The sequence below is a fragment of the Drosophila obscura genome, unplaced genomic scaffold, assembly GCF_018151105.1.
Source record: "Drosophila obscura isolate BZ-5 IFL unplaced genomic scaffold, ASM1815110v1 contig_192, whole genome shotgun sequence".
NCBI lineage: Eukaryota > Metazoa > Arthropoda > Insecta > Diptera > Drosophilidae > Drosophila > Drosophila obscura.
Genome location: NW_024542781.1, coordinates 4,617,926 through 4,644,278, shown reverse-complemented (window position 1 = coordinate 4,644,278; position 26,353 = coordinate 4,617,926). Strand labels below are relative to the sequence as shown.

At 40.4% G+C, this 26,353-nt stretch overlaps 4 protein-coding genes across 8 annotated transcripts; 2 read left to right on the top strand and 2 right to left on the bottom strand.

The window, feature by feature from the left end:
* Nucleotides 1-948: 948 nt before the first annotated feature.
* Nucleotides 949-15,072, top strand: LOC111071109. Of its 5 annotated transcripts, none has more exons than XM_022362254.2 (13): nt 949-1,152; nt 1,825-1,960; nt 2,029-2,139; nt 2,882-3,041; nt 3,519-3,548; nt 3,784-3,949; nt 4,002-4,355; nt 4,825-5,658; nt 5,721-5,910; nt 5,997-6,129; nt 13,446-13,577; nt 13,768-13,867; nt 14,436-15,072. In XM_022362254.2, the coding sequence occupies exons 1-13, from the start codon at nt 959-961 to the stop codon at nt 14,662-14,664; spliced, it is 2,769 nt and encodes a 922-aa protein (XP_022217946.2). In that variant the 5' UTR covers nt 949-958; the 3' UTR covers nt 14,665-15,072. The 5 variants fall into 5 exon arrangements, with proteins under 5 accessions (XP_022217946.2, XP_022217945.2, XP_022217947.2 ...); XM_022362253.2 differs by having other exon boundaries at nt 13,729-13,867; XM_022362255.2 differs by having other exon boundaries at nt 949-1,344; nt 13,729-13,867.
* Nucleotides 15,073-15,311: 239 nt separating this feature from the next.
* LOC111071074 (peroxidase) lies at nt 15,312-17,771 on the top strand. Its single transcript, XM_022362190.2, has 5 exons — nt 15,312-16,637; nt 16,704-17,043; nt 17,102-17,297; nt 17,358-17,463; nt 17,534-17,771. The coding sequence occupies exons 1-5, from the start codon at nt 15,343-15,345 to the stop codon at nt 17,601-17,603; spliced, it is 2,007 nt and encodes a 668-aa protein (XP_022217882.1). The 5' UTR covers nt 15,312-15,342; the 3' UTR covers nt 17,604-17,771.
* A 232-nt stretch (nt 17,772-18,003) lies between these two features.
* On the bottom strand, nt 18,004-19,882 carry LOC111071113. Its single transcript, XM_022362272.2, has 3 exons — nt 19,852-19,882; nt 19,045-19,790; nt 18,004-18,975 (listed from the first exon to the last, which is right to left on the bottom strand). Exons 1-3 carry the CDS (start codon nt 19,880-19,882, stop codon nt 18,004-18,006), a joined length of 1,749 nt encoding a protein of 582 aa, XP_022217964.2.
* Nucleotides 19,883-21,476: 1,594 nt separating this feature from the next.
* On the bottom strand, nt 21,477-24,184 carry LOC111071097 (pre-mRNA 3' end processing protein WDR33). Its single transcript, XM_022362228.2, is given in 4 exon segments — nt 21,477-22,686; nt 22,957-23,056; nt 23,058-23,557; nt 23,636-24,184. Coding segments are annotated over 4 exon segments (1,803 nt in total). The 5' UTR covers nt 23,667-24,184; the 3' UTR covers nt 21,477-21,514.
* Nucleotides 24,185-26,353: the final 2,169 nt, after the last annotated feature.

Genomic DNA, 26,353 nt, shown 5'->3' with positions numbered 1-26,353 from the left:
GCTGGCCCGAACAATATTCTTATAGCGGCCAGTGGTGTGACCAGAGGTGTGTACTGCATTTCGTACGGTTACACTGCTCAGACAACTTCTTGGTTTTGTTTAAAGTTAATAAAATGCAATTCTTTGACTGGGGTCGCTCTTCCCCAGGCATATCCTGGGTTCCCCAATATTTTATTGGCAAGGAAATGTGTCTGACTATCAGCAGTAGCAGATGGCAACGCCTCCCGTGCCGACCATCGTGAAGACAACATGTTTTGCAAACAATATTTGTTTTAATAATAAAAATAGTAAATTAAAATATCCATATAATTGTATTTGTATTGGTCTTCATTATTTTAATATTTCATTTGGTTTTTTGTTCTCATTTTGCAGTGTTACGTTCGTGTTTGCTACCAACGAAAACCAGCAAATACCATAGGATACTTTTCTAGTATCTACCGACCTCTTGCGTACGGAGCCTAGAGAATATCAAATCTAATTCTGTTCGCGAGCTGTTATTTCGGATCTGAGTACTAGGCTTTATTAAAAAATTTGAGATTTTATGTGGTACTTAGATGCACCAAATTTTCCGTCCACCGAATCAGGGAAATTTAGTAGCAGAAATGGCCATATGACATTAGACTTTGCGAACTGACTAGCTGGAAAAATAGAGATGGCCTGAAAACATAATTTTGTATCACATAGTGGTGCCTCAGTTGTTCGACTGAAAGCCATTATACGTGTCTAGAGGCGGCTACGAACGACATTACAACATTACATTTTGTCTCTCATGCCATTCCTCTCTACGCAGCATAATAGGCATCACTATAAGCAAGATATAAATGGCATTTCTACCTGATTTCTACCTTATTCACGTGCATATGGGATATTCCTGTACTATTTCGCTGCGGCCTTGTTTTTGTATCAGTATCGATACAAGTATCGGATGATAGTTCGATATTCGATTATTTGCTTGTTCATGAACAAAAACATAGCTTACCGCGTGAATTTTAAAGTTGTGTTGTTACACAACTGTTTCCAGGTGCAAAGCAAAGAAGCTCGTATATTGATTAAAAAAATGCATAAATTTAATGTGTACCAAGTAACAGAGTCTTGTTTCGAAGACTCTGAATATGTTACAATGTCAAAAGTGATGTGTCCTCGGAACCTGATGTAAGACAATAAAGACTATTTACGAAGCTGTATGTTAATATAAATGGGAAAGAAACTTCAATTCGACGATGGATGCGTGATCCACTATTCTTTGTCGTTTGTTCTAAGTTTTCGTACAGAGAGCAAGTCGGTCGGTCGGCTGGAAGTGCATATGATTAGAAATCTGGCGTCATGAAAATTGGCATTAGTGTGGTGTGTGTGCCTTTTATTACATCTTATTTCGTACAGACAACATTTTTATCTTATACATATGTATGTAAATGCATTGTGTGTTTGTTCACCTAAGCACATAAATATGTATTAAGAAAATACATAAATAAATTTGTAAATATATTAATTTATTCACGTACCCATATTGAAAATATAACAGACAGTTGAAGTAAGGAAGTATGTACATACATATTTGGTTTTCGTAACTTAACAATTTTGGATACCAAAGAAGACAGACAGACATAGACTCGGCTATTGATGCTGATCAAGTATATATACATATACTTTATAGGGTCGGAAACGTTTCTTTCTCTGCGTTACACACATCCACTTTTACCACAAATCTAATATACCCCTTAACTCTTTTTGAGTACGGGTATAAAAACGTACGCGACAATTTCGACTCAGCTCTTGATTTTGATAGTGTCTGGAGTTAAATCCAATTTTCCATATATCGTTTAGAGAATCCGAACTTTTTATAAAAGTTTTGAAAAAGAAGACAGATGAGTACTTTTCCCTTTTATCCGAAACGTCTTCAAGTTTATTAAGCAGTGCCGACTGTTGCATGAAATCGAGTAACACTGAAATATCCAAAAAGGTAAAAACGAGATTGAATTTGAGTCTACTTTGCAAATATTCCAACAAAATCAAATAATTTCATTTTAGGGGTTCCAGTGCCTGAACAAAATTATATACCGCGTACCTTGCAACACCACTGCTTTTGTAGATGCAATTTTGGCGCGAAGCTTGCATTCTATTCGAAACCAGCGCTATTCGGTAAGTATCTTAGTATCTCACTTGCTAATTATGCGTATATGTAAGTCACTATCTTTCAAGTTATAGCCGTATTCTTGCAGCGGTACTGTATTCAAAAAAATGGAAATAGTAACCTGTAATAGTAATTCCCCAATTTGAAAGTCTTTTTGAGACATTTCTAGTCTTCCAATGACTACTTTATGAATTCCTGGAAGGTAAGCAATTGAAACCGAAGAAATCCCATGAAATCGTGTTCAAATAGTTGTGTTTAAAAAAAAAAAATGGAAAAACAACAAAACCTAAATTAGTTTCATGTTCTACATGTTTCTTGGGGTTTACTAATTACTTTTTAATCATTTTTATTTGAATTACGGCCTTTTGCGCCAGCCTAGCATGGGCCAATAAGGTCCTGTCAACATTTCAATTGGATTTCGGCTAAAAATACTTAAACTCCTTGCCAACACTTTGCTTTGGTTGACTATTCAATTCAACTATTCAATTATGTCCGGAATTTTTCCATTTTTCGTTAATAATATTTAATAAATACTTCAAGTACTAGAACAAAATCTTCATTTTGGTCAAATTACAATCATTCAATAAACTTTAATTTAAAAAAAGAAAACAAAATGCTTTATAATTTGAGCAATGAGTAACAGAAAATTCACGGGGTGAACTATCCCAGTGTCGAGGAGTGTACGTGAAAGTACTAATCATTCACACACAATAATATAAAAAGTTTCCGTTTTTTCTTTTCTTTTCTTAGTTTGCTTGCAAAGACCTGTTATATTATGAGTCCGTGGATTCTAGAATGAAGACTACTGACGGAATTGTTCTCTCTCAATCGTTGTTGTGCTTGGCTTTGTACATGACTCGGGATAACCAAGCGGCAAAGAATATATTAACGAAGTTAAAGGATATGATTGGTATAATTATAATAAGCGTAGATCAGGGGTCGGCACGCGCACAATCAAATGCAATACAGCAGGCGAAACGGAACATTATATTGGTGCCAACCACTGTAACACACGTGTAGGTGAGAAGCGGCTTTTCCTAAGCACAAGAGATAAGGCCGCGCCGACCCCTGGCGTAGTTGTATGAAACAACAACAGAAGACAACCCTTATCAGTGAGACTTCATTGCACACTGCATGTATTTTGTTTCTCCATTTTCTTGCCCGAGGAGCATTGACTCACTGTGTCCACGCATTGCCGTTTATTTTGCCATTAGATTCACGGGATCGATCAGTCGCGAAAGCTCTTTTTCAGTCGTATGCTGGTGCGAAAACATTTTTAAACAGCAAGACCTACACTCTTGATTAGAAGCATTATATCATGGAACTAAGGCGTTCTTCATTTTTAAAATTTATATACAGATGTAATATGATTCTCTTTTTTATTTAGATCGCTTGCCATCTACAGTTAAAACCAGTGGTAAGTGGAATATCAGAATTTATATTTGAGTTTGACAACTTAAAGATTATATTATTAAATTTAAAAAATGCTGCTCATTCACACATAGTGAAAAGCAAAGAGAGAGAGAGAGTAAAGTCAATAGAACTGATACGGGAGCAATCAGTCCACGTAAAAAAAAATGTACAAATGGGAGCATCCACTTCAGATACCGAAATGTATAGTTTCTCAATGCTTGAATATTTCTTTGTTATAGAAATTGCATCTTTTTGGTCGGTTTTACAAAAATATGAGAAAGAAATAAACCAAGAAACTCGGAATGTCCAATTTATCAGGAAACCGGTCTTCAATACATATGTGCCTTTCAATGGCTTTAAGTGTAGCAAGATAATACCATTTGCCAGCAGCGCATGTGAATACAGGTGAGTCAAAAGATATATTGTAATAAAAAATAACAATTCCGTATTTGTATAGCAAAATTTTGAATGGCCCTGTCGATTCTGCTGGGGTTTTCGCAAGGGTCAGCATCCCCAAAGAAAAAATTATTCTTGTTGAGAACCCTGTGTACATCCAGTTTAGTGCACCTTTTTTGAATTGTGAAATGTGTGGAGTGCACCAAGAACTACTATACACATGTAGCCGCTGTCGCTACAAAACATATTGCACCCAGGCATGTATGGAATCGGACTGCGAGGTACACCAAACTGAATGCTATGGATACAAAATAGGCCTGATACCAATGCTGGAAATAACACAGCTGTTTCGATGTTTTCTTCAAGCTGCAAAGTATTTGAATCAGGCTATATTGGAATTGTCTCTGGATGGTAGGTGCGTATAGTACGGAACATTCAGGCAGGCTCCGGTTTTCATTTTCACAATTTTCACATTTTCAGCTGTTAAGATGAATTCACTTTTTTTGTGCCCTGACCAATTTTTTCAGATCTAATTTTGAGGTTGGTTTAAATAAAAACTATTTATAAAAAGGGCATAAGCTCAATTGCACTGGTAATGGTGTCAAAATCATGCCAATGCATCATCAGGTCATTAATTTTTTTCCTTTTGCAATTAAGATTTGTTTAGTTGTATAAAAAGCCGTTTACTTTTCATTTCGGTGAGGAATTTTATGCCGTTTTGAAAACGGAAAAGTCTTGCGTTTTAAGAGTGCGGGAGCGCCTGACTTTTCGCAATGAAAAGTAAATAAAATTTTTTTTTGTGAATGTGAAAGCCAGAGACTGTGTTTGCTGAAAAGTAAAACGCAAAGTGAATGTGAAATAATATTTTCTTATCCTGCCAACAGAATAATAAGCGATCCACTTGTCGCTTGGAATTTTATACTACATTATGCAAACGAAGATGATAAAGGGGACTCGGTTATTATCGAATTTTTGGCGACGCAACCAGACTACAAGTTGTTAACCTCAGAAAAGTATCACGAAGTGATATCCACAGCATTTCGTCTGTCGGTTTTTATCTTTAATGATACCAACATCATACAGACTTACTTCAGTGTGCTGCCTATCAACAAAATTAGTATGATCAAATTAATAGCTGCGGTTCTCATGCGGTTAAGTGCACACGTTTTATTAAAATCCCAACAAGACGACCTGCATTATCCACAAGTTGAAACAACAAATTCACATGAGGATGATGATTCAGTATTACCAGTAATGAGCGACCGTGCATCTGCAAATGCCATCAGCTATTACGGAATCAATGTTCCGTCGGATTTCGTAGACTGTTACAATGAAGTACGCAAACGTGCGTTGTCAAATGAGATGCTTACTAAAGCACGAAACCAGTTTCAACTCTACAAACCATACGATAGTCCAATGTCTGGGTACACGATTAGGCTACTTCATTTATCCCTAACGCATGATCAAATTAAATCCGCTGAAAATCTCTTCAGTGCGGAAATTCTAAATTCAAAGAAAACAAAGAAGATTCTTGATAACATGAACACATCGAAGCGTTGCCAATTGGTCACCAAAATAGCTACATATTTTCATCAGTTCCTTGAAGACTATTTTGCCCAAGCGGATAATTATTACAGCTGTTACCAAAAAAAATCCACCCTTTGTTCGACTTTAAAGGCATTCAAACAGAGTAATACGACAGGCAACATTAAGGTTATGTTAGTACATTCTAAGGAACTTTACCATAACAGATTCAAAAATAGTTTGCACTTTGTTTTAGATCTCTATCTAGGGGGCAGTTTTTAGGAGTTGCATCTACGGATATAGTGCCTGGAGAAGAGTTGATTTTAAGCCCATACATGTTAAGGCCCCTCACTCAGAGTCGCGTATTGAATCAGCCCTATTCTCATGCCTTCAAGTTAGCAAGTGAAGGTGCGTCAGATGCCATGGCAGGACTTCAACAGGAAATTGTGAGTGATTAATCAATGTACATGTCCAATGTAATCATGTCCCCTCAAATCGTAAATCTCATATATATTTATTTTGGGAATTACAGCTTGAATTGTTTAGTACGCCCACAACCAAATGCGCACAGCCTTATGCCGAAAATGATTCGTTTTGCCAACAGCATATATCATTCATTTTGGAAATCGAAAAGAAAATGTTAAGTTTGGAGTCTTCTCAGCTGGGTATGTATTCCATTATTTGAACATGTAACACAGTAGCGGACAGAGAAATGTGGACACTCATGTTAAATAACTTTAAACCGATGCACAGTGGGTGAAATTACCAATCTGGCACGAAACTTTAAGCGCCTAAAGTATTTAATAGATCTTAAATCGCGTATTACAGAAATATGTTGAAAAATTTTGATTTGATTTTTATACCCGTACTCAAAAAAGAGTTAAGGGGTATATTAGATTTGTGGTAAAAGTGGATGTGTGCAACGCAGAGAAGGAAACGTTTCCGACCCCATAAAGTATATATATTCTTGATCAGCATCAATAGCCGAGTCTATATAGCCATGTCCGTCTGTCCGTCCGTCTGTCCGTCTGTCCGTCCGTCCGTCTTGATGAGCGCCTGGATCTCAGAGACTATAAGAGCTAGAGAAACCAAATTTGGTTTCCAGACTCATGTGATATCACACTGCTACAAGTGTATTTCAAAATTTCGCCCCGCCCCCTTCCGCCCACACAAAGGACGAAAATCTGTGGCAGGCACAGTTTTAAAGATACGATAAAACTAAAAACGCAGTATCGTAGAAAATGCCCATATCAGATCGGATCATAATTATAGCCAGAATGAAGAAATTAATTTTCAGTTGCTTCCCCTCCCCCTCCCGCCGGCGACAACGCATCTCATTTTCCTTCTCGCTCGCACACTCTGCCGCGTTCAGTGCGCGAGCAACCCCTAGCGGAGGAGATGTAGAATCTAATTGGAACATGTAAAATCTACATGTTAGATGTAGAATATACATTGTATATGTAGATGTAGATATCATATGTAGCAAAAAAATGTAAAATGTAAAATTTTTTTTTTTTTCTAAAATTCTTAAAAATCATAAGCTCAAAAATTTATATACTGACTGAGTACGGGTATAAGTAGAGTCGCGTCCCCAGAAGCGACTCACACGTTCCTTCTCGTTTTTTAATGATAACTTCGTATTTATTTTAACATTATATCTCAAAGAAACATCACGATAGCTTACTTCTGATCCATAGCTTACTATTACTACAATAGAAACTTACACTGTGGACTAAGGAACAATTGACTTAAATTAGAATTACAAGGAATTAACATGAAACGGAGCGACATCTATGAGTGGACGATACGGCGTTTCTTCCTACAGCTTTCTGTTGGGTCGGTTGGGTGGACATCTGGTAAGTCTCCCTGCCAGGACGATTGGGTGACTCCTTAGCTTGGCCAAGTGCCTTTCAGCCTGCTAATTTAACATCCCCGACCAGGGGGACACGGAGGTTCCTGGCGATGTCTACGTTTCTGACGAACCACTCGGCACCAGTGATCTTCCGTAGGAACTTGCTCTGGAAGGTGCGGATCCTAGACTCCTTACCAGGACTACCTTGTAGATCAGTACTTTGTTCGAGATGTTAAACTTGTTGTTAGCTTGCAGGAGCCAACATATCTTCCTGGCCTTGTTTTCCAGTTTACCCCTAACGTTCTTGATGTAGCTTAGGTTAGGGGGGTATCTAGGATGACGACAAGGTACTTATATCCCCTAAGCTGGGGCACCAGTTCGCCAGGGAGGAATACTCCTGGGCACGTTCCCTGTCTGAGCGTGTGCGTGACCACTGCACACTTGTCCGGATTCATGCAAATGTTCCACATGCACGGCCAGTTCTCGAACCTTTTGAGGTACATCTGTAGGTCTTCGGTTGTATCGCAGACGCAACTAGCGCTCGACATCACGGCCGTGTCGTCTGCAAATGTTGCGACTTTGATGACCTGGGGCCTGGGATATACGGACAACCTCAGGCTTCCGCATGTCCTGCGTGAAAAGGGTGTAGAGCAAAACATGCTTATGAGATTATGATTTATGTAAAATTTTAAAAATAGTATATAACATTTTATTTGTTACATCTGTCATCTACAATGTATATTCTACATCTAAAATGTAGATTATACATCTACCGTTTAGATTTTTCATCTCCTCCGCTAGAGGGCGCTCGCGCATTGCACATGGCAGAGTGTGTGCGAGCGAGAAAGAGAATGAGGGTGCTGTGGGAGGCGGGAGAAGTAACTGAAAATTAATTTCTTCATTCTGGCTATAATTATACTGCGTTTTTAGTTTTATCGTATCTTTAAAATTGTGCCTTCCACAGATTTTCGTCCTTTGTGTTGGCGGACGGGGGCAGGGCAAAATTTTGAAATACACTTGTTGCAGTGTGATATCATATGAGTTTGGAAACAAAATTTGTTGGCTCTAGCTCTTAAAGTCTTTGATCTAGATATAGGCGCTTATCAAGACGGAAAGACGGACATGTCTATTTCGACTCGGCTATTGAACTGATCAAGAATATACATATACTTTATGGGGTCCGAAACGTTTCCTCCTCTGTGTTGCACACATCCGCTTTTACCACAATTACAATATACTCTTTTTTTCAGTACGGGTACAACAGTTTTCAAAAATTCTTCAAAAAAAGCTATTACTAAGCATGTTTAAAGCCCCAAATCTATCAACAAAAATTTGTGTGGTTCGAAGTGGCGAAATGCTGTCGGGTAGTGTTATCTGAAGTTCTACCAAAGACAATATAAGTATAAGATGCGTAACGCCATACGAAATTTCTGCACACGAATTTTCGGGGCTGGCTCTAGAGCTGGCTCCAGGCTCTCTTGAAATTTTTTAGAGAGAGAGAGCGCTCTAGAGCCAGCCGCTCTCTTGTATGCATACAGCATACGAAGGCACACGAAGTTGGTTCTTTGCCGATGCGACAGCCGAGCCGAGTCGTCGCGACGACTGTATGTGTGCACATGCATAAGTTTTTTACAGCGCTGTCGAAATATACCCTTCACTTTATAAGTGTAAGTTAATTTTGCAGGACGCTTACCACCCCAATATTAAAAAACTCATATATGTATTATATGTATATATCCCTCCAATGATAATTTCTTTTCAGATGGTATATTCGATAATAATGATCGGATATACATATATAAAAATACATAATATATTTAATACATGAAATTCCATGAATCACATTGGAATAATTGCCATTAGGGTATTCAGGATGCGACGTATTCAACGCCGGTATATAATTTCGTTTCTCAACTCGTAAAAAGGTTTCCGTCTCGAAAATCGTCCGCTTAGCACAAGGTCGCACACATACGTACTTGCTGTTCTGTGTGTACTTACACATGCAAGCGGATTCTATTTTTAGATTCGCACGCTCTCAAATTTGTGCGAGCGAGATGGCGCGAATTTCGTCGCTGGCCGCAAAATTGTCTTGCATATGGCAATTGAAATGTATGAGCGTTACGCATCTTATACTTATATTGTCTTTGGTTCTACTATATCCAATAATTTTCTGGAAGGGACAAGATGGATACTGTATCAATATTAAACAACGAGATCCCGCAACAGGAGTCGAAACAAAAAAGAAAGTCAGTTCAACGATGAGCTGTGCCAACAATTTATTGTCGACATGTACGCAAGGTAGAGAGTGAACGACTGAAATTCATACGACATAGAATATGTAAATTTTTTTTTTTCAATTTTGAAATTAAGATTCGTTTTTTTGTATAAAAAGCCGTTTATTTTTCATTTCGGCGAGGAATTTGTTGCCGGTTTGAAGGAGCACCTAACTTTCCGACATGTACGAAAAATAAATCGGAAATATTTTGCGAAAGTGAAGCCCGATCCTGCCTCATTACAAAATTACACGTATTCGGTCAAACAAAATGCTGAATGTATTCAGTTGAACGGCAAAAGCGAGGATTACCGCATTCACACTTTTTAATTTGGTTAGTTGACAAAATAAGCCCTGGGGAAATAAATAGTGTAAATTCAGCGGAAATTCCAGATCCGTTTACTCGATATAGTTACCAAAAACATGATTCATGGCCCATGCGGTAATCTGAATCGCATATCACCTTGCATGAAAGATGGAAAATGTACAAAGCGTTTTCCAAAAGATTTCACCTCTGATACAATAAAATAAGTCGAAGGATATCCGATACATCGAAGAAGAAATATTGATAATGGTGGACAATCCTTCATGATGAAAATCAACAACGTAGACATTGACAATCGATGGATAGTACCATATTCTCCTCTGCTGAGCAAAACATTCAATGCTCACATTAATGTTGAGTTCTGCAGTTCAGTGAAATCTGTCAAATACGTTTGCAAGTATGTGAATAATGGCAGCGATATGGCTGTGTTTCAAATACAACATAAGGTTGTGTAACGCTTGTATCAGCAGCCAGAGTGTGTGCGGGTGGCGCTCTCTGTCGGCCAGGGGATAACAGGTGGCGCCCTCTAGGGCTCAGAGCGAATGATCAGGGCAAGGAATTTTTCGGAGGGAAAGAGAGTAACAGGGACAAATGTCAGGCCTTTCACTCAGTGGCCCTTAACCTTTCCGATTCCATGAGGTTGGCGCTTGAACGGAAGCGTCTGGCTCGATCTCTTGTTTTTGGTCCCCCAGTCAGTGCGGTTGTGCGGAGTGGAAGAACTCCCGATTTTATACGCCCATACACACAAGTAAAGTGCAAAGTGGTTGTGAAAAGGTCCAGAAAGGAGGAGGGTTATTTTCGGATAGAATTTCGTCGAATTGGTGAGAGTAAAGAACTAAAGTTTGAAGGCGACAATGTCTAATTCCATCGCATTCCAACTCCATCGCAGATCTTGGCGCCCGTTAGCCATCGCTGGGCAGAGGCGACGCCGCGAAGAGGTGCCCTTAAATAGGGTACGGAGTTGGCGGATCGCTCCCGCTGTCCAGGAGAAAATCAGCAGAGGAGTCCCGCTGCATCACCTAGGAGGCGGCGGTCAACACACGCAAAAGCTCGGACAAGCCCATTTTTTTGCATCTCCCTTGCGCCTGCCTGTTCGTTTAATACCAGCCGCGCTCGCGATCAGCAGCTTAGGGAACAAGGGAAAAGGGGATCAGCAGAAATTCTAGCAGGCAGAGCTAGCGCTTAGCGGATGGCTAGTTAGTGCCGTGGACGTGCAGTGAGACAGCTGCGTCGGACGACCCTTCGCTATCGGAACCGAGGGAATCGCGAGAGACCCCCTTGTGGATCACCCGAGGCTTATCAGATGCCCAAAAAATTATTATATTTTTTTTTGTGATTAGTTCGTGTATTTTTTTTTGTTATGTTTAAGTTAAAAGAAAATTAATGTTCTAGTTTAACCGTTACGTTTGTGTCGCAGCCAGTTGGGCAAGTGTTTGTGCAGTGATCCATGAGAGCGAGAGGTCAGGGAATGCGCGTTAAAAAAATATTTTTGTTCTGTCCCAGTATTTTTTCTCTCTCCCCTTTTCTCCCTGTTAAAGTTTCAGCAGTACGTCGGGGAAAGCGCTTTCTTCGATGGACTCCTGACAAGGGTGAGAGTTTTTTGGCCACATAAGTCGGCATTTTTGTATATTGGACAGATGAACATTTATACGCGGATTTAATTGGGTATGCGCCAGCCCATCCTCTGCCATCAAAGTTTACGCGCAGCACTTCTTTCTAGCTATAGAGCACATTCCCAAGAGAAAAAAATTCGATTAATTGCCTATTAATTGCGCGTTTAAATATTTATTCATATTAGCTCGTAATTATTCATATTTATTATTATTTGTTCGTATTAGTTCATATTTGTTCAATCCTAGTCCACTCATTACCATTGTAGTTTAAGAATGTCAACATGTTTAGATCATCACCCCAAATAGCCAACGAGCAGAAGCCGGAAACCTCAAGCGTGCGCTTCCCCTCACTGACCAACAACTAGCCTGGGATAATTCATATATTTGTGTTCGTGGGTAGGCAGGTGAGACGTTACAGTTGTGAATGATTCCTGATTAAATGAAAACGACGAAATTTTGCGCTACCAAATTGACCGATACATCAGCTCAAATGAAGCCATCTGGCGTATCTTTGGTTTCCAATTTTATGAACGGGAACGGGCAGTAATAGCCATCCATCTTGAAAATGGACAGCCTGTATTTTGTATCAATTGAGTTATAATATGCCTGCTATTAGACGATCAAACCTTGGAGGACGTACACGTCGTGAAATAAGTAATTTGAATGTCTCTATTAATCTAACGCAAGAGGAGAAAACGAATAAGGTCAGAGCAATGAATTTTTATGCGTAGATTTCGATTAATGATTCAGCAAGGTTGTTCGACGGTTGTTTCAGAAATACTGCGTCGACATATACGTAAAGGTCGGTACGTAGCGGCTCAATTTCGTTCGTTTTAATTAGTCGAAGTTACGATCAGAAGCGTCATCCACTTGCGTGACTCGGAGACAGCGAAACTAATGCGAGAATGCAATATAATTATTTAAGATAAACGCACTATGGCGCATAAACGAGCTTTGGAGGCAGTTAATAGAACGATGAAGGATTTACGAGGTAATTTAAGATTATTTAAGATGTCCGTCAAACTCTTCCAGTCGTAGCGTTGCAGAACGACCCTACTTAATTTTCGAGAGAACTAATCATTAAAATGTTCCCCGGCATTGCACAAAATTATAAAAATCTAACTTGGATTAGTGAACGCGCAATACTAGCAGCGAAAAAAAAGGATGTCGGTAGCTTGAATTCCAAATCGTTGGAGAGCTGCATTCATACAAATCCGTTGACAGCGAAGCGACAAACTATCCCACAGAATTTTTAAACTGGACTGATGCGGCAGAAACTCCGCCGCATAATTTACTGCTGAAGGTGGGATCGATCATAGCCATGTTGTGGAATCTGAATCATCCGAAATTGTGCAACGGTACGCGGTTGTCCGTCAAGAAACTGATTCAAGCGACGATCATCAAGGCAAAATTCAAGGAAGAGGTTGTCCTTATTCCACGACTGTTCCAATTAAACTTCCATTCCAATCCAAAAGGAATCAATTCCCCGTTCGATTAGCTATTGGAATGTTGGAATGTTGGATTAATGTATCTGAAGTTTATCTGAAGGTGTTAAACTAGAGCGATACAACGTTCTCCGGTTCCGCTAGTTAAACATAATAACAAAAGTTTTGTTTTCCTACCAAGAAAATAGCATACACTTTTTCGTAAATTTATAAAATTGAATAAAAAAATTAATGCTTTTTTATTTGAGGATCATTATGAAAACAAAGTCATTTGGGCTCAAAATTTTTGTGTGTTTCTGCAAATTATTCTATTGTTTACTTAGTTTATTAAGCTTTTTGCTTGAGAAACATACCAAACCTTTGTAACACAAAATTAATCACTTTTACACATTATATGACATTTTACTGTCCGCTACTGTGTGTAAAGATAAATTAAAATTGGGAAATATCGTATATTTTATCTTCATGTTTCAGACATTAAAGTACAACACAGGTTAGCCATTTTGCACGGCACATACAATTCTTTTGCTGCCTTGCATTTTGAAGCAGGAAATGGTCAACTCTTACGTGGAGGGCTAAAATTTGCCAAATTTCTAGCAGCGAACGGTTTGTACTTTTTTTATACGTGTATCTGGATTGTGGATTTTTTTACGTTATATTACATCCGATTAGTTTTTACGGATGCGTCTATAAATCATATCTTTGTCTTTTTGCGACTATCCTTTTGTCTTAATTTATTTTCTCTTACTGTATACAGGGTTTTTAGAGCACGCCAGTGATATTATATTTTTCATAGTTAATTCTCTAGAAGTGGATATATGTTTGGATGAAGCAGGAATTTGCCGAAGTATATTCTCTATAATCCGAAAGATTATTGAAAAATACATTGAAAATATGTAAGTTCCAAATTATATTCAGGCAGGCTCCGGTTTTCAATTTCACAAAAAAATTTCCGATTTACTTTTCAAAACGAAAAGTTAGGCGCTCCCGCATTCATAAAACGCAAAATTTTTCGTTTTCCAAACGGCAACAAACTCCTCGCCGAAACGGCTTTTATACAACAAAACGAATCTTAATTGAAAAATTTAAAAATATATGACTGATACATTGACATAGATTTGACACCATTACCAGTAGATTTGAGCTTTTCCCCTTTTTATAAAAAATTTTTACTTAAACTAACCTCAAAAGTGGTCAGGCAAAAACAAATAGTGTATTCGTCGGAACAGCTGTAACAGCCCGATTTGGTTATCGATATACCTCTGTTAAATATACCAGAGGCATTTCCGCGTGGGTATAACAGCAGTTAATTTTGCGCTTAACAGTAAAGGTGGAAATAAACCGTAATAAAAGTATGACTTTTGGCTGAAAGCGTAAGACGCCAAAGTAAGTGAAAGCCGCAGCCTGCCTGATTATACATAGAAAAAAATTATGTAAAGGCATCTAAAATGCTTTTGTCCACAGGGATGCTTGTGTGGATGTGAATCGAGAGTATCCAAACATGTTACTGGCCAGCTGCTTTTCGATTGTAGAAAGACAACAAAGAACTTTTGAATCACAGCTGGAAGATGAAGATGCGTTTTCTTTGTACATGGAGTACAGTGCACATTATTACAGATGGAAAACCATAATAAATGCTTATATTTTAATGCCACCCCGCTTAAAAAAGTATTTGTTGGACTTGGAAGCTTAATTAGCTTTCTACCAAAGATACTTTTGACTTGGAAATTTGTATTTTGAATCTAACATCGTCGAAATGTGATTGCTTTAAGTAACATTAATTCATAAATTACCCACTATGTGGGTAATATCATATATGTACGAATGATTATATGTACATATGTATAATTTAAAATTAGTTGAGAAAGCTTAAATTGCATTTAATGAAATTTAATCGAAAACGATGTGCTGAGCAATACAATACAAACTAATATTTTTATTGGCAAAAGCACATAAACAGCGTACATTAATATGGCAGATAATCAAAACGATAAATATTTTAAGTAGTGTATTGGTTTAGACTGAATATTCAACATAAGATGTATAAAAAATGCATTGTTTTTGTTGTAACCAACGTTATTATGAAGAAATTAAATATCGGAAAATGCATCGGTCATTGGACACGTTTCACTTCGTTTTTTTTACGTTTACGAATTCGTTATGTGCCCCACCCACTGTTAAAAACCTTCGAATATGAACATGATTCATATCTCTGTACGTTCTTTAATCTTAGCCATCTTTTGAAAAATTTTCATTATCACGTACTGAGGTAATAAAGATCGTGCGCGAAATAAAAAAAAAATTACCAGTGGGGCTCTATATATAGAGCTGTAGGCCAAGGGGCTGCATTGCGTTTTCTGCAGTGGTAGCAATGAGAAGCTTAATATTAATTGTAAAAGTTCTAGCCGTGTTTGGTGCCCTGGCAATTGCCGACAAAAGTGCAGCTCCCACGAGCTGTCCGTACGGGAATATAGCTGAACTCGAGCTGTATCCAACTTCGAAGTCGAAAAGAAGCTCGGGGAGTTTTCCTTTCGAAGTTCGTCCGGCGGTCAGTGACTCAAGCTTGGACGGGTTGCTGAAGGAGTATCTACCGAAATACAATACGAATTCCGCCTCTAGTCCAAGCAGTTGGTTGGACTTGTCGGGTTCTATGCAGCCTGTAAGGTGTGGCATACCGCCTCCGAATTGCCTTAATGATACGAGCAACTTGCACTATCGAAGCATTGATGGATCATGCAACAGCTTGCTTTACCCCGAATTCGGAATTGCTGTCTCTAGATACAGGCGGCTACTGCCCCCCAAATACGTGAAACCAGTACACGCTTTTCCCAATGCGCGGCTCATCTCCCTTTCACTGTATGGGGAACAGACGAGAAACGACAACTTCAGGACCATGGCGGCAATGCAGTGGGGCCAGTACGTTGCCCACGATATCAGTCAACTGACGACCAAAGGTGCACCTAAAGACTGCTGTGCTGAGCCTCATCACCATCGTTGCCAGCCGATTGCTCTACCGCGCGGTGGTCCCATCGCATACAACACGGGAAAAACTTGCCTCCACTTTGCGAACAGCGTGTCGGACGCGGATGCAATTTGCCCGAAGGACGGTGCGCCATATCCCGAGAAGCTTACACTTTCTACTGCTTATCTTGATCTGTCATCTGTGTATGGAAATTCTCTACATCAAAGTCGGCGAGTGCGTTTATTCAAGGGAGGTCGGCTCCGCACTAGCTACATAAACGGCCAGCACTGGTTACCCGTGAGCCAGAACCTGGATGGTGAGTGCGGCGGCAGAAGCGAGTGTTACAGCATGCCAGATAGGCGGAACCGCTTCTCACCCACCATCGCACTTCTGCAGACACTTTTGGTGCGGGAACATAATCGACTGGTCGAGAACCTAGCTCTTCTTAATCCGCACTACAACGACGAGCGTCTTTACCAGGAAGCTCGTAAGATCAGTATTGCGCAGTTTCAGAAGATTACCTTTAACGATTGGCTGCCCCTGTATCTGGGACGTACGTACACTTATCTCAATGGTCTCATCTATCCGGTGGACCCTACTGAGTATGTCAATGATTACGACGAAACCGTAAATGCTGGGGCTTATGCCGAGTTTGCTTCGGCCGCTTTCCGCTACGCGCATACCCAGATTCCCGGCTGGTTTTCGTAAGTTCTCGCTGTTCGCATATCAAGTTTATAAGTATATTAAAACTAATATTTGTGAACTTACAGACTTGTTGCGCCCAATCGCAGCTCCAACCAGACACTGCGTCTAAGTGACCATTTCGAGCGATCTGGGACCATTCGTTTGTTGGACTCCAGTGATAACTTTGATGCATTATTAAGAGGCTTGGCTACGCAGCTTCATAAAAGTTCGGATGGGAATATCGATCGCGAGATTAAGCACAAATTCAATCGAAAGTCCTTCGAGGAATATGGTTCTGATCTGAAATCATTGGACATTCAACGCGCCCGAGACTTTGGGCTAGCCTCCTACAACGATGTCCGAGAGTTTTGCGGACTGCAGCGAGCCGTCGATTGGGCGGATTTGACCGGCGAGATACCGAGAGAGGTTGGTAATGGGTTTCTTTACGTATGGCTGCATAATTAAATGTTCCATTGCTATGTAGAAAATCTCATTGCTGAGAAAGCTGTACGCAACTCCCGATGATGTGGAGCTAAGTGTCGGTGGCTCGCTGGAGTACCACGTCCCGGAAGCACTTTTCGGGCCGACTCTGTTGTGTATTATTGGCAAGCAATTTCTAAACACGCGTCGCGGCGACCGATTCTTTTTTGAACGAGATCACAGTGGTGGTTTCTCGCGCAGTAAGTGAGAGCTGAGGTTGATAAAAATAAAATTTCTGACACCAACATATCTTCACGCAGCGCAACTGGCGGAGATTCGCAAGGCAAGTTTGGCAAGTTTGTTCTGCAACAATGCGAATTATTTGCACGACATCCAGCCGAACGTATTCGTATTCCCAAATTATCAGTAAGTGGTTTGCGGGAATATAATAAGTTCAACTTAATTAATTAGCAACCTGTTTTAATCCTCCTTTTAGTAACATGATCCTCAATTGCAATGAGATCCCTCAAGTTGATCTCAGCAAATGGCAAGATACCCACTACTAAAAAATATAATGGATGTTCTATAATCTACATTCTGTAAAAGAGATTTATTAGTTATGTACGTGCGGCCTTTTAACAATTTTTTCTGTACGGCCGCCGCACATAAATATAACTATGTATTGGAATAGCAACAATAAACATTACGACTATGAACGCTCTTTACTTTTTATGCATGAAACGAAATAAATCGATTTGCGTGTGAAGAAAATCCCCTTTTAAACGTAAGTATCTAGCAGAATGGTTTTTGGTAGAATAAATTAGCTTGCTTTTTTTGTACCGCCTTCAGAATCATAAGTTAGCCATTTTGTATGTATCGATGTAGTATCCCTAAATCGTTTATATATATGGCAAATACGTACTATTAATTTCGCGTTGAGTCGTCGTAGACGATTCGAACATCTAGTCAACCATCCATTTTTCTTTCCAGATCAGCAGGCCCATGCTCATCTGCATTAATTTGTTTCTGCATTTCCGTCTCGGGAGACACTGTCAGTTCTGACCCCGATCTCTGATTCTCCGCTTCGGTTATATTTTCTGTTGCCTCCTTGGACGCAATAGGTGTCGTTGATTCTGCATTATCAGGGATCAATGTAGGCTCCAATGATGAAGTGCTGGGATTATCCACTCCATCTGCAAAGCCCTCTGTTGTGATCGCTGCTTCTGACATTTCTGTCTGCGTGGAAATGATCTCCTCGTCGCCTGTTGTCTCTGTTGTCTCTGTTGTGATCCGCACTGTGTCATCTAAGCTATAAAGAGTATCAGTGGAAAGCTCAGGTACGGAAGTACCGTCGGTTACATCTGCTGACTGCGTTGTAAGAGTATCGATTTCGATTGGTGTCCTTTCAGTATTGGTTGTAAGTAGAATCGGCACGTAGTTTTCTTCGTTTTCGGTAGAAATATTGGGAAGTAGAGTTATTTGTTCAAGTGGAATTTGCGTGGTAGCCATAGTAGTCTCTGAATTCTGTACGATGTCCTCCGCTATGTCCTTGGGGTGGGTAGTCTCTTGAAATTCATAGATATCGCTTTTTCCAGCATTATCCATAAGGAACGACTCTAATTGTGGCTGCTTGCTTATCTCTCCCCTGTTATATTGCTCTATAGGCACCTTTTTGCTTGGAAGGTTTATAGACAAGACAGTTTGTGTGTCGCTTACATCTGTAATTGAATTTTCCATGTTGTGCGTCGACTGCTGGTTGGTAGAATCTCCTTGTCTGATATCCTGGTTGAGACTATTAATTATAGATGGCGGACTGGAAGTCGTGATAGTCCCAGAGTCAGTGTACTTGCTTCCTGATTGGCCATGACTTTCATTTATGGCGTTTACGGTCTCTGTATGATTTTGTATGATCTTACTGCTTGAAGAGTTCGAAGACACCTGAATTATGAACAAATGTTCTTTAGGTTTGTGAGACTGGTTCGCTGAAAGCTTAACTTTGTGACTTACCGTGTTCTTGTGGCTGATTTTCTTCTTATTTGAATGGACGACTCCAGGTGGGCTTTTAATAGTAGGCTGATTGTGGTTGTGTTTTTTGTGTTTCTTAGTCCACAGCACTGAAGGTGGTCGATTCTCGTATCTATGACTAACACTCGGAATTTTCATTGCATCCAAATGGGAGATCATAGGTCGCGGTGTCTTATGTCGGTTCGATTTGCGAATGTTCTTATGACTGGAAATGGCATTCTCATGGGTCTGAGACCAATGTGTACGTGTCGGCAGACGGATGTCACTACTGAAACTTCCACTTGTTGTTTCAGTTTTAGCTGGGCTGGCCCAAACTGGAGACGATGGCTTTTGCCGTTTGGTTGGGTGATTCTTTTTTAGACGTGTTGAAGACTTTTCTGTCTTTCCTTGCGGACCAGGTGGTCCAATTGGTCCTGGATTTCCTCGGTTTCCTTTTTTTCCACGTTTCCCACTGTCTCCGCGCTGTCCCTTTTCACCAGGATAGCCTTCCACACCAGGTGGGCCTGGAGGCCCAGGAGTACCAGGAGGACCAGGAGGCCCAGGAGGCCCAGCCCTTCCTGGTGAGCATTGGCAATAGCCGCCGTAGTAAAGGGAGGACGACGTTGGTGGAGGTCTGTAATAATATAGGTCGTAGGTGTCACGTTGTCTTTTCGGCTTTGGGGTGGAGCGCGTCCTGGTGGCCCAGTTCGAGTTGATAGACCATGATCCCTCACAGTGAGGGGACACCGCTAAAATATAGGTACAAGAATGAAACACCTTTTTTTTAGCACCGATTTTCGTTTGTCTTACCTGATATTAGCAAAACTGCGAGCAGCCTCATGCTAACGGTGACGAGCAGCCTAACGATGACGAGTGTAGACCGGTTAGAGCAAGAACCCCTCTTATATAGCTTATGGGTGTGGACCCATTAAAACAGTTGGCTTGATTCAGATTATAGTGGGTTAATTAGAAACACGTAAAATTCAAATCGCTTTCGGCTAAACGATCTTGTATAGATTTCTCCAGCTTAGAATTTGGACCAACTGGGGTATGCAGAACGTCCGATTGCTGTTTGTTACCCAATGGATCGCAAGATTATACATAGGTAAATAGCCATTATCAAAATATGTTGTATTCAAAGTAGCCAGATTGAACGTCTTTTAATTGCAGTACTATACAGAAATACGTGCGTTGATCTAAGTGTATACGAGCATCGCATCTCCAATTTATTATATATCATCGTGCATTTATTTATATTCGAAACAAGGTTCATTCGCTTTTAGTTTCCACTTGGTCTTTGTTTTCTTCTTCCCATTGTTTTCTTTTCTGTGTTTGAAAAAGAAGCCCGACCATAAAGGGAACATTCTGTCTTATCTGCCTTTATATTTGAATATATTATAAATAAGAAATATGTATATTTACGTATGTTATTTCTTAGGAATTGCCTTTAATTAGCGAAATTCACCAGAGTCCACCAAAAATTCTTTGGGATAATTTAAATTTGGGATAATCCTATTCGTAGTATCTTAAATCTGTCGCAACTTGTCTGGAGACGACTGTGTAAGAGTTTTCCAGAATTTGCAATTCGGAGATAGAAGCGTTTTCGACTTCATAAAGTACCGTATATGTATTTTTTATTCTTTATACTGAGAAAAAAATGATATAGTAAAAAGAAGCACACCCAAATTTGAATAAAATATGAAGGTTTTCAAATACAAACATTTTAAAAAGTATTAAAAAAGTATTTAGTACACTTATATTTGAAACAAATTGAATTATAATTGTTTTTACTGTGCTTATATTTAAAACCCGCATATGTAATCGTGGCATAAGCCGTGGATTACGACGGCTACAGCCGTTCCAGAGGAGGGTGGTCGAAATAATATTGATGTTGACCACACTTACGGCGGGTGCGGTTTTGATATCGTGAGATGTCGTACATCTTCATATTTGCTTACATTTGGCGGGCAAGGGGAACTATCTATCCCTAGGATCGACAGCTAGCTGTGCAGAGCTTTGTTCGTTGCTCGAATTCCACAACAATACAGTCTGATCTCTACAGAGTCAAGTTACTTCTAAATTAAATTTTTCACTTGAGCTTGATAACAATTTGAAAAAATTTAATTAGAAAGCATAACACATCTTCCACTTGCAGAATAGCTGGGGACTTTACCTATAGAACAGAACAGAGAATACAGCAGGATTCATCCGATCCCATGCAGTATATACGTACACATGAATGTACAGATATTGTTAGTCAGCATCAACAGCCGAGTCAATATAGCTTGTAAACACGTGCATTTAATTAAATCATTTGTACCAACATAGCCCTGCGGCGACAATGCAGAGGTAAATAAAGCTTGTGGGCGTTATTACATCCCAACACCCCAACAAAAGAGATACAGTTGAGAGTTCAATCTACAGTCATATGCAATAATATTTATTTTCGGTAACCTTCGAATTTTCGGCAGGCTCATGGGTTGTAGTGATCATATGCGTACAGGTGAAATGGGTTTCGTGGGGTTCCTATAGCTAAGATAATTGGTCGTTTGATGCTTCGCTCTTCCGCAGGATCAGTCTCAATGGACTGGTTATCGTCATTAAAGTTTTCGATCTCGATTTGATCCTCTAAAATAGGTTCAACCATCACCTCGTCATCTCCGTCCATTTCAACATTGCTTGGTGCACTTCCGTATACATCCTCACTAATTTCTTCGACTGAGGAAGTTGCATCGTTTAGGTCCAGTGTGTTGTTCTCATGGCTGATATAGCCAGTATCCTCGGAATACTCTTCATATTCAGTCGGTTCGATGTGCATAGATTCTTCGATCTCAGCCGAGTCCTGTTTACTTTCGTCAATAAGATTAAGATTCTCGATGAAGTCTTCCTGTACCTCTACCTCAGCATCTGCATCCAGACCATCTCGCGGGTAATGCTCTTCACTTTCGTTGTCGTTTTGATTGGGACTTTTAAAGTTGTTATTATGGCCATGATTATTATGTCCCCCGTGATTGTGTGAATGGCTATGATTATGTCCGCTATTTCCGTGGTGGTGGTGATCATACGGCGGGAAAGAAGAGTGTTGATGATCCCCTTTGTGCCCTCCATGTGTCGGGTCGTGTGGATCTCCCTTGTGTCCACCTCCGTACGGCGGGGAAGGGTGTTCACCTTTATGTCCTCCATTGGGGGGATAGTGTGGCCAATGGGATGGTGGATGATGATGATGATGATCTTCTTCTCCCTTGTGGGGGTTATGATGATGATCTCCTCCCTTGTGTGGGTTGTGATGATGATCTCCTCCCTTGTGGGGGTTGTGATGATGATCTCCTCCCTTGTGGGGGTTGTGATGATGATCTCCTCCCTTGTTGTGGTTGTGACCATGCGAACCCTTGTCACCTTTGTGGCCCTTTGAGGGCCAGGGTACAGGCACAGGCACAGGGAACCATGGGATTTGCGGTGGGATAGGGTATGGCCCTGAAGGCGGGTATGGCCCTGAAGGTGGGTATGGCCCTGAAGGTGGGTAAGGATAAGGTGGCGGCGGCGGTGGCGGCGGTGGTGGCGGCGGCGGGGGCGGTGGATAAGGATGTGGATGATGATGATGAGGCGAACTTCCTGGAGGCCCAGGAGGTCCTGGCGGTCCCGTTCCTGTAGATAATATAATACGATTTTACACATTATTTATGGTAAATATTGAATTGAACAATTAAGCAAATTTAGCTTTCTTGATTCGCTCAGAAAAGGGTCAGGAACGCTTCTTTCTGGCTGTTGAACGCATGTGACATACGGATATTAAAATCCAATCGGATCTTATAAGCCTAGGTATTTTTTGAGACGTTGAAGATGTTCTGCAGCTACTCAATTCTAATTTTTTCTCTTCTCAGTTTGTTATTGGAAACAGGCACTTTATTAACTCACCTGGTGGCCCCGGGGGCCCGGGGGGTCCTTTAGATCCCTTGTGGTGATGATGATGGTTTCCTTTGTAGGGCGGTGGTGGTGGGCGGAGGCGGTGGCGGAGGAATGGGGGATATTATTATTGGTGGTTGGGGCAGTATTGGTGGATAAGGATAGGGATGGTGATGGTGATGTGGTGGCGGAGGAGGCGGCACAGGCGGGCTGGGTCCTGGCGGTGGATGATGGTGATGATGATGATCGCTTGATGATGGCTTGCTAGGGCCAGGTGGGCCTATTGGACCGGGAAGCCCAGGAGGACCGGGCATCCCATAGTGCCCTTTCTGCCCCTTTTCTCCTCGATCGCCTTTTTCGCCTTTGTGGCCTTTTGCGCCTGGTGGGCCGGCTGGACCAGGCGCTCCTGGGGCGCCTGGTGGTCCAGGGGGTCCAGGCGGACAGTTGCAGTGCTGTGGCTGCGGTGGCGGCGGGTAGTAGTGCTGAGGAGGGAGCTTATAAATGACACTCTGCTGTGGAGGCGGCGCCGGAGCCGGGGCCGGTGATTGGATAGTTATTAGTCTTCCGGTCTCTTGGTCCGCTTTCTTCGCACTTGCCAGGCTGAAGGCCAAGCCTGGAAATGAAATGTTTTTGGTTTGTTTTGTTAAAGGTGGATGTGGATGAGATGGGTGGCTATCGGTGAATAACTTACTTAGGCTGAAGACCGTTATAAACAGCTTCATGGTTGAAACGCATCTGCTGCCTTTCCCTGCTCAATCTGTCACTTTTATACCATATGGGGTCGCTATCTTTTACGAATACTTTGTTTAAATCACTTTCATTAATCTAGATTCATTAGAACCGTTATATCATGTCCATTGAGAAATCATCGCAAATCTCTAGAGAAATATGCAAACTTAGTCAAATGATGCTATCTATTGATATTCTTTTAGCTTATGTAAATTTTTGTCTACTCAAAATGTCTACCGTTTATCCGTATATATGTATATATGTATGAACATATTTACGTATGTTTGAAGAACATATTCATTGTTGGCGATTGTTCGACTTTACAACTCGTTCCAACAATGTGGCTTGAAAAGAGAAAAATTAGCAGAGAACAAACTCTTTGTCTCTTAATTAGCTATGTCGCGCGCCTACATATGATTAACACGAATAGAACAGACGACCCAAAGTCAATGAAAGTGTAAAGGTTTCTGCTTCAGCTATCCACGAATATTGCGTAAGAGAACGCCTCGGGTGTTATTGTGAATGAGTTTTACGAGAGACCCTAGCCTGCCACTTTATCTTGGTATAGTTCAAGTAAATGGACTGAGAAAATTTGAGTCAAAATGCAACGTAACTCATTTTTCAGTCTTACTCTTAATACCCGAAACAATTAAACAACTAATAAGTTGTTAGCATATGTAAATATGCTGGCCTAGGTCACTTCTAGCCATTTTAGGGTAAAATGGTAATTTTCATAATAAAGCTTGGACTTTTATGGATTAATCCTACATACAACTTTTCCATTGATTAACGATAAATCTAATCAAAATCAAATCAAATCTAATGAAATTTATACATGAAAATCTGTGTTTCTACCATATCTGAGGTGGATTTTTAAGGCAAGAATGCTTAGATCTGCTTAGTTAAACTTTTACTGATGAAGCACCATACATTGCCAATGTGAAAAACTGGTATCGCGAATTCAATCGTGGACGTCCTTCGTTGCAGTAAGAATTTCGAGAAGGTCGTTTAAAATTAATTGTTGTGCCACAAAATATCTATGCTGTCCGCGAAACGATTGAACAAGATCTGTGACATGATGATATCGTGAGATTGAGGTATCCTTGGGCATTAGTATGAAGCATGGGAACCCACAAAATTTTAAAATCGAACAAGCATTTCCCCATAGTTCGGAGCCGTATGTCCATATGGGTTTGAGAACTGCATTGTAAAAAAGTACTTTGTACTCCAGTTTTAGTGGTGAACGGGTGTTTATAAGCCAATGTAGATTACTAGCTTTACATTTAAGTAGATTTCTCTTCGCTTCGATGTGTTTACGCCAAGTAAGCATTCTATCCAGATGAACACCAAGGTATATTACTTCGGTGGTTTGTGGAATATGCATGTTGTTCAAATATAATGGAGGGCAAGTTTGTCTGTCTAGGGTAAAGGTGATATGCTTGCCCTTTTGCTCGTTTACGTGAATGCGCCAGTCTGCTAGCCAGTTTTCTAAAGCCACGAGATGAGATGATAAGTGTTCCGAGGCCCTTGTTGGGCACTTGGAGCGACTTAGTATGGCAGTATCATCAGCAAATGTCGAAGTTGTTGTTAGTGTCGGTCCACGCTGCCTTGGGGTACACCAGCTTCATTCAGATATTCAGAGAGGAAATCTTAGCATCGTACTGCGAAACTTCTTTGCTGTAGGTATGACTCCAATATTCCATGGATGTTCTGTGGAAGTAATATTTTGTGGATTAAACCATCTAACCATCTAGCCATCTTTCAAATGCATTTCGTATCTCAGAGGTTAAACGGTTTACCTGTTCAATTGTTCCATGCATTTCGCGAAATCCAAATTGGTGCATCGGGATGGCACCGTTGATGTGTAGGTGTTGATTGATACGATTCAGAAGCAGCTGTATAAATATAAAATTGAAAAAAATCAATAATCGACGGTATGGATTTTTTAAAGAAAAAAAGCCTGATTAAGGCCTGTTTTATAATCTTTTCTTCTGAGTGCCAAAAAAGCTGCCAAATTGGTTTCAAAGGTCTCCAAATAGGGTTTTGTATTCCATTCCTGAAGAATATTGTTCAAAAAAATAATACCATTTGTAGACGCCAAAGTGTGTTTTTCATAGTTAGGCCAGAAACATAAATAGCAGCCTACGTATGAACATACATACATATGTATGTAGTATTTGTTTTTTATTGACGGAAATTTATGTGGCCCCGGATTTTCCGTAGTTGTTAGAATATATTTAATGTTTTATTATTAGATATTTGCTCTGGTTACAATGGGTGTATGTTTAAAACGAGGTTATGATATTGGATACAATAGAATGCTGCGCTTTTGCCTTTTGCGTGTTTTTGAGAGAGACTTTGGCACCGAACTAACTGGCGTCGATCGTTGAACTCTCGTTCTCTCCTTTATTCTTTCGACGGCCGCTTCTGGTCTCTATATCTGTTACGGGTTCTGTTAGCTTAATAGACTCTGTCGCTCTCTGTGGCTTCTCACCAAATCCTACATTCGACCCGAACTCCTTCATAAATTCCGCAACTGTAGAGGTCTTAAAAGGACCTTCTCCTACTTTCTCTACATCATACCGGCTATGCTTGTGAACCTTGACTACCTTATAGGGCCCCAGAAACTTCCCCTTCAAATTCAAACCTACACCATATTGGGTTCGCCTGATCGCAACTG

Bases quoted from the DNA above. Each gene is read 5' to 3' on its own strand.
- LOC111071109 (XM_022362253.2), top strand. From the start codon at position 959: ATGAACAAAAACATAGCTTACCGCGTGAATTTTAAAGTTGTGTTGTTA. The intron at 1,153-1,824 runs GTAAGACAATAA...TATATCGTTTAG, and splicing joins ATGTGTCCTCGGAACCTGAT to AGAATCCGAACTTTTTATAA. The intron at 13,578-13,728 runs GTTTGTACTTTT...TACTGTATACAG, and splicing joins CAAATTTCTAGCAGCGAACG to GGTTTTTAGAGCACGCCAGT.
- LOC111071074 (XM_022362190.2), top strand. From the start codon at position 15,343: ATGAGAAGCTTAATATTAATTGTAAAAGTTCTAGCCGTGTTTGGTGCC. The intron at 17,044-17,101 runs GTTGGTAATGGG...ATTGCTATGTAG, and splicing joins CCGGCGAGATACCGAGAGAG to AAAATCTCATTGCTGAGAAA. The intron at 17,464-17,533 runs GTAAGTGGTTTG...TCCTCCTTTTAG, and splicing joins TTCGTATTCCCAAATTATCA to TAACATGATCCTCAATTGCA.
- LOC111071113 (XM_022362272.2), bottom strand. From the start codon at position 19,882: ATGAGGCTGCTCGCAGTTTTGCTAATATCAG. The intron at 19,791-19,851 runs GTAAGACAAACG...CCTATATTTTAG, and splicing joins CGCAGTTTTGCTAATATCAG to CGGTGTCCCCTCACTGTGAG. The intron at 18,976-19,044 runs GTAAGTCACAAA...TTCATAATTCAG, and splicing joins AAATCAGCCACAAGAACACG to GTGTCTTCGAACTCTTCAAG.